The 14,084-nt window shown below is 36.3% G+C and overlaps 1 protein-coding gene across 1 annotated transcript in view; it reads left to right on the plus strand.

Moving 5' to 3' along the window:
* XPO1 (exportin 1) overlaps window positions 1–14,084 on the plus strand; it is a 44,908-nt gene that overhangs the window by 10,106 nt on the left and 20,718 nt on the right. The window contains exon 4 of the mRNA XM_028089694.2: window positions 2,610–2,682. Coding sequence (XP_027945495.1) covers window positions 2,610–2,682 — 73 coding nt within the window. The remainder of the gene's footprint in view (window positions 1–2,609; window positions 2,683–14,084) is intronic.

Consider the following 14,084-nt stretch of genomic DNA (forward strand, 5'->3'; position numbering starts at 1 on the left):
TTTTATACTGACAGACATTACTAATGTTTAAGTTGATTTATCAACAGTATTTTTAAAAACTCAAATTTGTCTTGTGAAAAATGAGATGATTAGAGGAACAGAAAGAAAGCAACAGGTAAAGAATTCTTCAATTTACATAAATTACAAATGATTTGGTGCTAAATTTATGCACTATGACATTTGGCTTTTATGCAATCATTTTTTTTTTCTTTAAAGATGTTAACACTACCTGATATTAATCATAATGTTCCATTATGTTGATTGCTTGTAATAGGAAGAAAAGGGGTGTCTTCCTGTGCAACTGACACAGCTAGGCTTTGACGGCAGGCCTCCACAAGGTCTACCCTTTTGATTCCCTTTAACTGAATTCTGTTCATCAATTGTTTTTGTTTCATGGGCGGTGGGAGGGGAAAGGGGAATTCAATGCATAAAATAAGTATTTCTAAGGGCTCAGTAGAAATTTCTACCATAGGGATCATTTCATGCATTTATTTTTTTCATTTAGTCTTTGCTGTTATCTGTCCCTCATCTTCATAACTCAGCAGTGGATTTCTCAAGTCCTGAGATGTAAAGCAGAAATGTAATTAATTCTTTAAAGTGATATTTGGATTATTTATGGATATTTCCAAAATAGTCATTTACGATTGACCCTTAGATTTGGCTAGCAGTTAAGATTTTTTTAATCAAAATACTCTAATTCAAAAAATGTAAATTCTCTTCATATGTGGAGTCATAATGTTTAGGTGAGATTGGGTTTTAGGATGTTATGACGATGATCTCTGTATTCCTTTGACTTAATTTATAAAAAGCTTTTGTTGGGCTTACTGCCTCAAGCAGGGTTGGCATAAAGAAAAATATGAATTGTATCTTCAGCAAGCTAATGCTGTCATTTTACAGGTGGGGAAAGGAGTAGAGGTTAGTAAATAGGTAATTTAGGTAACAAAAGTATCAAGGAAAAGGAAGCAGGGTAATAGCATAAGCTGAAAAACGCTGGCTAAATAGGGTGAAGTTTTCACTGAGATTGTTGCTTCTTACTGGTGTATTTGTGGATTTTTAGTTTTTTAAAGATCTTTTTAATTGATTGAGAATTAACAAGAGGATATATTCCAAGTAGTAAGAAATGCATTGTTTTGACTTAGTAAAACTTTGACAGTGTCATGTCTATAAAATTTGAAGTTTTTAGGGTAGTATGTTCTCAAAAGTTAATTGAAAATTTCAGTCAATCAGAAACCTTTTTTGCCTATGTATATTTTTCTGAGACCTAGACCTATAAAGGGATTGTAAATGAACAGGTTAGAAAGTTTCAGTATTTACTGCTGGTTATGAAACCCTTTAATGGTATCAAATTTGTAATTTCAGAATTTTGCTTTGGCCTTGTTTTAATTTTGGAAGTCTTTTTAAGGAATGTTCTGCAAATGTAGGATTTTAGTTGAAATGACAAAATTTTCTTAAAGTATGAAATGTTAAAATGAAAGAGAACAGCAAAAACATTTACTATTTGAGCACAATGTAGTTTGGGACAGTCTATATTGTGCTTTGGATAAAACGAGCATTCACATGATCCCTTTGGTTGAAATACTAATGCTCCTATTTTATTGTGTGATGACTAACCTTTTAAAGATGAACTCTTATTCTCAGCCAAAACTTGCAATCTGAGGTTCTATGTCTATATATGAATGAGTTTACCTTTCAGGTATTATAGCTCATTCTTCCCTACCTAAGACAATTGAAACATACCACAACAATTTTGTCCCTTTTCTTCCTCCTGTCTATCCACACTAATTGGTCATGGTAATAATTTTGGGTAGTAACTCCTATAGCATTATAAATTGTTGTGAATGTTGTTGACTATTTAGAGTGAGTAATCAGCAGGAGGGACAAAATGGCTTGAAAGTGGTATCTGTATTAACTTTCTTACATTTTTAGTTAAGACTTTTATATTTAGGAAGGAATACCTGAAAGGTAAAAACAGATTGCAACATGCGTTTGTGTATTATTTTTGACTGTGCACAAAAGTTTATCTTTAAATTAGTAGAAATAGCAAATGTAAGGGTGGGATTAAAATTTAAAATTAAACCCGTGGGCTGTCTTGCTGCTCCTTAAGAAACACACCAGAGATGTTTATAAACACTTTCTACAGAAAGTATCTGTGACAATACTTTAATACTTGGCCAAGAGCTTACAACTCCTAGAGGATGGTAGGAAGCTTGAGAGCATCCAAGCTGCTAAATTCTTAGGAGCCTGGTCGTGTTAAAGTACGTGAGCCGATGAGCAGTCATTTATGCTGTGAATTCATATCTGGCTGCTACTTTTCCTTCTACAGATAAGCCCATTTGGCTGCTAAAGGGCTTTTTATTTGGTTTTTCCTCCTGGTGTGAGCATGTATAAACAGCAGGACGTTAAATAGAGTAGTAAACAAAATGAGGAAAATGCATGAAAACTCAGTATATGGGTGAATAGATCCTTGTTTAATATATGTAATTAAACTTGGTAGCATAATGTTTTTGAAACTTTAGATGTAAATGTGTGAATGTCTGTCCATTTGTGAATCCTGAAAGTTGCCAGTATTATAGCAATATATTCACATGTTTCTATTCTCCAATTTTCAGTATTATGGACTACAAATTTTGGAAAATGTGATAAAAACAAGGTGGAAGATTCTTCCAAGGAACCAGTGTGAAGGTAGGAAAATGTTTTAAAGAATTATAAATTCAGAATTGTATTAGTTTTGGCATTTTTATTATAGTTGAATGTTGGGCAGTGGGGTGGTGGTGTTAAATCTTCGGTAGTTTAATAGCTCTGATAGAGATTACTGCTTTCATCAAGTGCGAAGACAGGTTCTATTTATATTTGGGGGCAGGGGAGGAAAAAGGTTACTTTTTGGGGGAAAGAGACCGAAGTGGTCAAACTGTTCACAGTAAATGCTGTGGTGAAAAAATATATATCAGCTTGTAGTTAATCAGGACCATGACTGAAAGTGAATGAAATTTGAATATGTGTTCTTATACATGGTTATAAAAAGTTTGCCTAACAGTAACTCATAAGTATTGTAGCACATTAAATAGTACATAAACTTAACAGAGCAAGGGAAAAATGAAGTTTTAAAAAAATCAAAGATTGGGGTGCCTGGGTGGCTCAGTCAGTTAGGTGTCCCAACTCTTAATCTCTGCTCAGGTCTTGATCTTAGGGTTGTGAGTTCAAGCTTCATGTTGGCGCAGGGCATGGAGCCTATTTAAAATAAAAAACAAAAATCGCAAAGCTCTACCTTTGGAAATTCTGGGCCTGCTTTAGAAGAGATCAGCTTCTACGTTAGGGAAAGGAAAGAATGAAGATGTGATGATGCCTGCTATTGATACTTAGCTTTTGCCCTTCTACAGTCTCAGTAAAGGTAGTCCTGCTTTAAGACACTTGGAGCAAGCTTAGTCTCTTGGAGTATATTGATAAAGTTACTTCCAGTTTTCACATACTGCCTCTATCACCTACTCTATATCACTTGTTTGTTTAATCTCTGAAAAATACATAAATATAAGCCTGGACTTTATGCTACTACTACTACTACTAGGTGGCATTTTTTTTTTTTTCTATTAAAATCTGTCTCCTTATCTTTGACTGTTGATCTTTTTTTTGTTTTTGTCTTTTTTTTTTGATGTGTTCCATGATTCATTGTGACTGTTGATCTTTAATATGTCTTATCACTTGCTTTCTCATGTCATCTTTGTGGTGGGAGAGTGACCTGGATTTACACAGCTAGTCTTTCTCTAGAGAGCTGGTATCTTTTAGTATGTTCAGAGGCGAATAAGGCAGTTTTTAATGGCAGTATCCTTACTGTACCATATAAACCATAGGGTAAGAATGACCATATAGGGGGGAAATAGTGCCTCCAAAAAAGGTTCCTATTTAAATGTTTTATTTGGGGTTGAAACCATTTTAGATGATGATGTGTGACCTCGGAAGTTAATGAGTACAGGTTGGCTGTGTGGCCCAAATAGATCTCCATACTTGGTCACTGCTCTTCAGGGATCTTGGATGTGGTTCTTGTTGCTCGGCTGCTATTGATTGGTTAAGCCCCTCTTCTGTTTCTAAATACCTAGACCTCTGCCTCTTACCACATAAGAATTGTACTAGATGATCCTTCAACATTTTTTCAGCTTTAAAATTAAACGATTTAAATGATCCTGGTTTATCAAAGTCATGGTTCTATTTGTTACTGAAAAAATTAGAACTAATGGTCTCCCTGAGGATTTCTACATGAATGGAAGTAGTATGTTTTGGTTTTTATCCTAAAGTCACAGTAGCTCTCATATTTATGTATAAATATCAAATGTACACATACTCCAGGGTGCATAAGACTGTTTACTTCTAAAAATCTGTATGTTTGAAAAAACTGGAGAGGTGACTATTCTGCCTGACTTAAAAGAGTTTTGTTTTATGTATTCTATTCTGTGTTGGTGAGATACTTCTTTGTTTCTCTGCAAACAGTACAGTTGGCCCTGAACAGCATAGGGGTTAGGGGTAACAACACCACCACCACCCCCATGCAGTTTGAAAATCCATGTATAACTTTTGACTCTCCAAAACATAACTACTAATATAGCCTACTGTTGACTGGAAGCCTTGCAAGTAACAAAGTTGATGAACACCTGTTTTGTATTATAATATCTATTACATGCTGTATTCTTATGTAATGTAACATTTCTAGGGAAAAGAATGTTATTAAGAAAACTGAAGAGAATATACATTTACAGTACTGTACTGTATGTATATTTTTAATGCACATATGAGTGGACCCGGCCACTTCAAGCCCATGTTGTTCAAGGATCAGCTGTTACCTATAAAAAAGATGTATCAGAATTACCTTTCTCTGGGTTTTTCTCTTTTTTTTTTTTTTTTTTAAAGATTTTATTTATTTATTCATGAGAGACAGAGAGAGAGAGAGAGAGAGAGAGAGAGAAGCAGAGGGAGAAGCAGGCTCCCAAGGAGCAGGGAGCCCGATGTGGGACTCGATCCCAGGACCCTGGGATCATGACCTGAGCTGAAGGCAGACGCTTAACCATCTGAGCCACCCAGGCGCCCTCTCTGGGTTTTTCTCAAGACTAGTAATAAGATTAAGTACCTGAAGTTACTCTACTGCTCACATAATAGTTGTCATTGTTAGGTCATTATTTGTAGGAAAAAGTGTGATATAACTTCTAGAATCTTTCACATGCTTGATAGAAGAGCATGTAAGGGGCGCCTGGGTGGCTCAGTCGGTTAAGTGTCTGACTTGATTTTAGCTCAGGTCATGATCTTGGGGTCGTGGGATAGAGCAGCATTGGGAGTCCGCTTGTCCCTCTCCCTCTGCTCCTCCCCACCTACTGTGTGAATGCCTTGCTTTCCCCCTCTCTCTCAAATAAAATCTTTTCAAAAAAGAACATGTAAAATACATCCCAGAGAATGTTTGTGAACTCTAGATTTAGATAGACAACAACAGCTTTGTATGATGCATTTAGTGATTTCTTTTTAAGGTAAAACATTAGAAAATAAATTCAGTACTATATTAATTTATAATTATTTTCAATGTTAACCAGTCCTGAGAGGCTTCTCCAATCTTAAGATTTTGTATCTCACCAAAAACGCTAACATTTCTGAATGTTACTTTTCCTTCATCTTTAAGTAACTTAAGTATTGGGAATAAAGTTGTATAACCCACATAATAAGTATATATTTTTGTCAATAACTCTTACTCTTTTAAAACTGTCTCCACTTGTTAGGTATTTCTTGTCCAACTTAACATATATATTTATCTGGTACATATATTATGTATCTGCTTTGTATAAAGCAGTAACAGGTATTAAGGCTATGCAAATATATTCCTATGTCAAAGTGTTACAGGTGGGAAGATACACATAGATGTAGAGAAAAAGTTAAGTTAGGAAAATACAATGAGTGCTGCTCTTGCTAAAAGAGGGGAATGATGGTCAGGTTGGGCCCTTTAATTAAACAAGCTCCTTCACTCAAGTGGCAGTGCTGGGTGTATTTTAAATGAATAGGATTGACCACACAGAAAGCAAGCCAAAATAACTTAAACTTTTTAATCTGCTTTCAGGTTTTTGTCCATAAGTATATGTTAATTTTCTTCCTCTTTTTAAGGGTAATGGCATTTTCAGTTTAGCCCTTTTGTCTAAAGCGCTTTGCCAGGAAAATTCCTGACAATACTAGACTATGTTAGATGTCCCTTAGTGTATCTTGTTCCACTAGTTTATCTTGATGTTCCTTAGTTTATCTTGAAATAAAATTTCAAAAAGAAAATATACAACAGATAATAATTAGCCAAGTAAAAGTGTTTCAAAAACATTAAATTAGGTTTTAATTTTTAAAAAGGGAGGTATGGTTTCATAATAGAATATTTTAACAGATTTCGATGAGTAATACAAATTTACTAAATTTCTCTGGTTTTTATCATTTTGCTTTAGTCCAGAAAAATATTTCCATTTGGTGTCTCCCACACCCAACCCCCCAAATACAACCTCAGTGATGTTAGGATCCAAGAATGTTAATTGCATTTTTTTTTAAGATTTTATTCATTACTTCATTTATTTATTTGAGAAAGAGAGCAAACATGAGTATGATGGGGGAAGGTGGGAAGGGCAGAGGGAAAGGGAGAAACAGGCTCCCACTGAGCAGGGAGCCCAGTGCCGTGCTCAGTCTCAGGACCCCAGGACCATGACCTGAACCAAAGGCAGACGCACCCCTGTTGATTGCATTCTTTTATTATTATTATTATTATTATGTTACGTTAGTCACCATACAATACATAATACATCATTAGTTTTTGATGTAGTGATCCACAGTTCATTGTTTTTGTTGATTGCTGCATTCTTATTCTTGGTTTACAATTACTCAGCGAATTATTGTTGTTAGTGTTTCCCAAGTTTACTTCATTCCTCTACTTTAAGGGCCTAATGAGTTCCCCAGTATTTTTGCTCATACATAATATAATCTTTGAAGTTTGAAGTGAATATTTGCATGGTGAGTTATTACAGGTCAGAGACTCAATTTTTCACTGAGGAAAAAAGTTTTTATTTTAACTAAAAAGAAAAATTTTTTCTTTTTTTTTTGAAGTATAGTTGACACACAGTGTTTTATTAGTTTCAGGTGTACAACATAATGCTTGGTCACCACAAGTGTAGCTACCATTTGTCACCATACAATACTATTATAATATCATTAGCTGTATTTTCTGGGCTGTACCTTTTATCCCTGTGATTTATTCATTCTGTACTAGAAGCCTGTACATTCCAGTCCCCTTCACCCCTTTTGCCCATCCCCCTAAACATCTCCCCTCTAGTAACCACTAGTTTTCTCTGTATTTATCGGTCTGTTTCTGCTTTGTTTTGTTTTTGTTTCTTAGATTCCACATACAAGTAAAATGATATGGTAGTCTTTTTCTGTCTGACTTTATTCACTTAGCATTATACCTTCAAGACCTCTTTCTTTTTTGTGGCTGGGTACTATTCCAGTGTGTGTGTGTCCCACATCTTTATCCATTCATCCATCGATGGACACTTAGGTTGCTTCCATATCTTGGCTGTTGTAAGTAATGCTGCAGTAAACATAGGGGTGCGTATATCTTTGTGAATTCGTGTTTTCATTTTATTTGGGTAAATACCCAGTGGTGAAATAACTGGATCATATGGTAATTGTATTTGTAATTTTTTGAGGAACCTCCATACTGTTTTCCACAGTGGCTGCACCAGTTTGCATTCCCACCAGCAGTGCACTAGGGTTCCTTTTTCTTCATATCCTCACCAACACTCATTATTTCTTTTTTATTCTAGCCATTCTGACAGATGTAAGATGATCTCTCATTATGGTTTTGGTCTGCATTTCCCTGATGATTCATGATGTTGAGTATCTTTTCATGTGTCTGCCATCTGTATGTCTTCTTTGGAAAATGTCTGTTCTAAAGTCCTGCCCATTTTTAATCAGATTTGGGAGGGGGACATGTTGAGTTGTATAAGTTTTTTATGCATTTTTGATATTAATTCCTTATTGGATATATCATTTGCAAATAATCTTTTCCCATTCAATAGGTTGCCTTGTTTTGTTGATGTTTTCCTTTGCTATGTAAAAGCCTTTTGTTTCGGTGTAGTCCCAATAGTTTATTTTTGCTTTTGTTTCTTTTGCCTGAGGAGATATATCTGGAAAATGTTGCTAATGCCAAGGTCTGAGTTTTCTTCCAGGAGTTCACAGATTCAAGTCTCGTACTTAGGTTTTCAATCTATTTTGAGTTTATTTTTGTGTGGTGTGAGAAAGTGGTCCAATTTCATTCTTCTGCATGTAGCTGTCCAGTTTTCCCAGCACCGTTTATTGAAGAGATTGTGTGTTTCCCCATTGTATATTCTTGCCTTTCTTGTCATAGATAAATTGACCAAATACGCATGAGTTTATTTCTGGGCTCTTCTGTTCTGTTCCATTGATCTGTGTAGAAGGGGAAATTTTAATACGTGGAATAGAATAATTTCCAGATAAGGACTGGTCGCTAGTTACTGAAGTGATTAAAGGTATACCAGGACTGTCAGTGATGTTGATTCTCTGTCTTGGCTGCACATCAGCCTTCATTATCCAGGTAATCCCCTTCCCTTTTTAAAAAATTCTGTATTTGGATTAGAAAATTCAAATGATAAAGAAGGGGGAAGCCCCCCTTTGACCATCCCTGGAAAAAAATTTATCTGTATAAAGGTAGCATTTTGTTTTGTTTTTTTAAACCAGATGATTTAATGTGTTAAGGTATATGGCTTATAGGTGATTGCATTTCATGAGATAAATGAGAACTTGCTGATACTGAAAAGAAGAATGGTGAATTTATGATTAGTCCAAAGTAATAAAGTTATAATTGGACATTTTGGAAGTTTGGTTGCTTAAAGGGGCTTGGGCAGTTAAAGTTCGAGTTATGCATGTCTCTGTTTTAATTCAGAAAGTTGGTAAACCAATCAATTGCCCATAAGGTTTTACTCAGTGCCTGGTTAGTATGATCTTGCATAAGATACTTTATCTTTCTGAATCTTTACTGCCTTCCAGCTTTATTGGGATATGAAAGAGGTAATGTGTATAAAGCCTTGTGCACTACTAAGTGCTAAGTATGAATAAACCCAGCATGCGTATTGCCAGTCTTTTTCCACAAAAATTCTTCATTTCACCAAATAACCATACATTAGTCTCAAATCACCTTGAAATTTCTGCATTAGCTTCCTAACTGGGGTTCCTAATACCTACTTTTCTGTATCCCTTATATTTACCACAAACGATTTAGCATGGTATTTTTTCTTTTTTTCAGACAAGGTGATTTAATGCAAGGAAATTGACAGGTTTGGTAAGGCCAAGAGAGGGCCATTCAGGTAACCTAGATGTTAGTAAACACAGAAGCCAGCTACTAACTTTGGGGCTGGGTGAACAAAAGGAAAGAGATGGTTGCCAGAACCTAGAAGCTATTTAAGTGTACAATTTGCTAAGTAAGCATATACCCATGAAACTATAATCAAGAACTTCACCTTTGTGATTGCCTTCTCTATTACCCTTCCTCCTCCCCAGTCTTGGCTGGATCATATGGTAGGCGTATGTTTAACTGCCAAACTATTTTCTAAAATGGTTGTGCCACTTCACATTCTCACTAGCAGTATAGTCGACCTGTGAAAAATGTGTGAGGGGTTAGGGGAACTGACCCCCTGGCAATCACAAATCCATGTAAAACTTTCGACTCCCCCTAAATTTAATCATTAATAGCCTACTGATGACTGGAAGCTTCACCAATAATAGTCAATGAACATATATTTTTGTATGTTATATGTGTTTTATACTATATTCTTACACTAAAGTAAGCTAGACAAGAGAAAATGTTCAGAAAATCATAAGGAAATAACATTTACAGTACTGTACTGTTTATTAAAAAAAGACCAAAACCCACAAATAAGTGGACCTGTGTTGTTCAAGGGTCAGCTGTAATTATTGAATCTTTAATAAAGTAAAGGTTTTTTTCTGATGAAATATACATAGATATTTACCATTTTAAGTGTATGGTTGAGTGTCAAATAAGTCCATTCACAATATTGTACGACCATTATCACTATTGCCAAGATGTTTTCATCATCCAAATTGAAATTGTACCTATTAAACGTTAACTCTTCCATTATGCTGACTCCCCAGTCTCTGTTAACCACTATTACACACTTTCTGTTTCTATGAATTTGCCTATTCCAAGTAACTCATGTAGGTGCAATCTTTTTTTTAAGATTTTGTTTATTTGAGAGAGAGCGAGCATGAGTGGGGAGAAGCAGACTCCCCACTGAGCCACCCAGGCGCCCCATGCAGGTGCATTCTTAGCAGTATTTGTTTTTTGTCTGGTTAATATCACTTAGCTTATGTTTTCAAGATTCATCCATATTGCAGTCTTCAACAGTATCTGAATTTCGTTTTTGTAAATGGCTGGATATTCCATTGTATACCACATTTTATTGATTGATTTATCTGTAGGTGGATAATGCTATAAACGTAATAATTCCTGTGTATTTTTTATACTTGTGTGGTGTGGTATCTGAGGCCATAACCCTTTCAAGAGTAATCAGTGGGGTGACTGGGTGGCTCAGTCAGTTAAGCATCTGCCTTTTCAGGTCATGATCCCAGGGTGCTGGGATCAAGCTCTGTGTCAGGCTCCCTGCTCAGTGGGGAGTCTGTTTCTCCCTCTATCCCTCTTCCCTGCTTGTGCACACGTGCTCTCTCTCTCTTAAATCTTTAAAAAAAATGAGTGATTGATCTTACAGCTCATTTCTCTTAAAATTACTAAACACGTAGATAATAAATTACAGTGCATTTCTAACCTATTTTGTTGTGAGCCCTAGGTTAAGAATTCGTGCTTTTGAATTGATTTAAACTATTTGTCTCTCATTTTGCTGTTCTCTCAAGTATTTCATTAAGTAGGAACCATACTCTTATAGAGTCATCTGGACCAGAAGGTGTAAAGAGGATAGATAGGTATATTTTAGTGTCTTTCTGTTGATCAGTGTTGTGTTGGTGGTTTAAATGGACAGATACTTGTAATAAACATTTGGCAGGGGAAAAGAACCTTACTTTCAATTAAAATGGCTTTGATGGAGGAATGTATTAGATTTGCATTATGAGAGGTTAGAGAGTAAACAAGTATTTAAAGTTGAATTGGAGGGACCCCCGGCTGGCTTAGTCAGTAGAGCATATGACACTTGATCTGAGGGTTGTGAGTTTGAGGCCCATGTTGTGGGTAGAGTTTACGATAAAAAGAAAAACAAATAGGGACAGCTGGCTGGCTCAGTTGGAGGAGCATGTGACTCTTGATCTCAGGTTGTGAGTTTGAGCCCCATATTGGGTGTAGAGATTACTAAAAAATAAATAAACTTTAAAAAATAATAAAGTTGAATTGGATACTTGGAAGTATTGTGCAATACTTGGAACTGGAGTGAACTCTGTTTTTCTGTAGTTTTACTTTCATAATAGTGTGTTAAGACTATCCATTTTCTCTAATACATGAAAATCGGCCACTGTGAAAGGAAATCAGGATGTGTAACTTTTTAATTCAACATACTTTATAATTTGTTTAGGAATGCAATTATTTTTTAGTAGGTAGAATCACGTATTTGAAGTTACCTCATGGCAGTCTATCACTGACTATATAGGATGGTAAGGTACAACTTTATGATTTAAATTTTGAAAAGTAGGGCTTTTGGGGCACCTGGGTGACTCAGGTGGTTAAGTGTCCAACTCTTGATTTCAGCTCCAGTCATGATCTCAGGGTCATGGGATTGAGCCCCATGTGTGGTGTTGGGCTCCATGCTCAGCATGGAGTCTGTGTCCCTGTCCCTCTGCTCTTCCTCCCGTTCTCGCCCTAAAATAAATTAAAATTTTATTTAATAAAATCTTACTATTTAAAATTTTTTTAATTTATTTTTTAAGAATTTATTTGCCAGAGAAAGAGGGGGAGAACACAAGCAGGGGGATCCGCAGGCAGAGAGTTAAGTGAGAAGCAGGCTCCCCATGGAGCAGGGAGCCTGATGCGGGGCTTGATCCAGGACCCTGGGATCATGACCTGAGCTGAAGGCAGACGCTTAACCAACTGTGAGCCATACAGGTACCCCTAATAAAATGTTTTTTTTTTTTAAATGTAGGGCTTTTGCTTTCACGGGAATATGCACCATCAGTAAGTTGTAGTCAGTATAAGTTGTCATATTTTAATGTGTTTAGTGAGGGCTGCCTGGTGGCTCAGTCAGGTAAGAGTCCGAGTCTTGATCTCAGCTCAAGTCTTGATCTCAAAGTGGTGAGTTCAAGCCCCGCATTGGGTTCCATGCCCGGCATGGAGCCTACTTAAAAAGGGAGGGGGGGAAAACCATTTGTAAAGGGTTTCAGTGAATCCTTTATGAAAATCAGGTTTGGTAATGCATTTCTTTTACCCTTGTCATTAAGGACCACTTTTTAAAAAATGTTCCTAGGGGATAAGATTATTAATATTGCCATGTGTAACTTGCAAAATGATGTGTAACTTCTAAGACAGGATCGGGTTTTATTTATTTATTTGGGGGCTTATTTTAAACTCACCTTTTCAGCTAGCTGAAGTTGATACTATCCACTTCTTAAGTTTATGGTGACTATTGGACATTGCTCTTTTTAAGTGGGACTGTCAAAGGTCAAAGATACTTTTTTTGAGCTTGAGAGACTAGTTGGACTATAAAAGGTAAATGCATAAACTCTGTGATTTGGAAAATTTACATGTCATAATCTGCCTTCCCCTGACTAGTTAGACTTTTTTTTTATTAATACTAGTATATCTTGTTTTAATGAAATTTTATGTGACTGGGGGTTTTATTGGGATTTTTTGTTTGTTTTGTTATTTATTTAATTTATTTATTTGAGAGCGTGCCCGGGCACGTGCACATGAGCTGGGGCAGAGGGAGAGGGACAAGCCAACTCCCTGCTGAGCGGGGAGCCCTAGTCAGGGCTACATCCCATGGCCAAGAGATCATGACCTGAGCTGAAATCAAGAGTCACTCAACCGACTGAGCCACCCATGTGCCCCATGCTTTTTTAAATAGCACTTTTCAGTAATTTGAAGTTTAATTTAAACTTTTGTGGTGAGTTTTTGTTCAAATTGAGAAGAGTAGGATGAGGGACTATAGATAAAAGATAATGGGTGCCTGTGTGGCTCAGTTGGAATGGATTTGGGAAAGAAGTTAACAGTACTTAATGAAATAACCTTTGTACCTAGCAGGACATTCTAGACAGACATTTTTATGTGCAGCAGTACTTGATCAGAAAAGTGTTGTTCCTTGGGGTGCCTGGGCGGCTCGGTTAGGCATCTGCCTTCAGCTCAGGTCATGACCCCAGGGTCCTGGGGTCAGCCCCGCATCAGACTTCCTGCTGAGCAGGGAGCCTGCTTCTCCCTTTCCCTGCCACTCCCCCCTCCTTTGTACTTTCTCTCTGTCAAAGAAAGAAAAGGTGTTGTTCCAATGTTCTGAAGGGATTGAAGTATGATCATTGTAGAGTGACATTAAATTAAGATTGTATTGTCTGTGGGAAACTTCCTCTTTTTTTTTAATTATTTCACTTTTTTCTTGTTTTCATCTTTTACCCTTTGCTCCATCTACAGGTGAACTTCAGAAGCCTCTGAAAAAGAGGGAGAAGATACTTAATTGATTTAATTGGTAACAGAAGAGTTGAAGGATCTGTTTGATCCTATTTTCCTATTCTCTGAGGCTGAAAAAAGCCTCCAAATACATACATTCCAACTAGAAGCAGCAGTAGTAGTTTTAGACATTGTTCTCATTCCTTATTACAAATTAAGAAAACTATTAAATCTCTCATTGTATGGTATTGTCATTCATTTAATCTGAGAAGGCAGTGTTTTTGTTTCTGTTTTTAGGCTGTGTGTTCCCTGTGTTAAGAGGTTTCAGAGGGATGCCTGTTACTCTATATTTGTTTAGAACTGCCATTTCCTCAGTTTTTTAAAGAGGCCTTAGTGATAGTAATTTATGTGTAAAGAAAGGAAGGGCTAGCAATAGAATTGTGTTTTGGTTAAATCTTCTGGA

This window comes from Eumetopias jubatus, unplaced genomic scaffold (assembly GCF_037043125.1).
Source record: "Eumetopias jubatus isolate StellerSeaLion01/CBP00866 unplaced genomic scaffold, mEumJub1_p1.0 scaffold_9, whole genome shotgun sequence".
Classification (NCBI taxonomy): domain Eukaryota; kingdom Metazoa; phylum Chordata; class Mammalia; order Carnivora; family Otariidae; genus Eumetopias; species Eumetopias jubatus.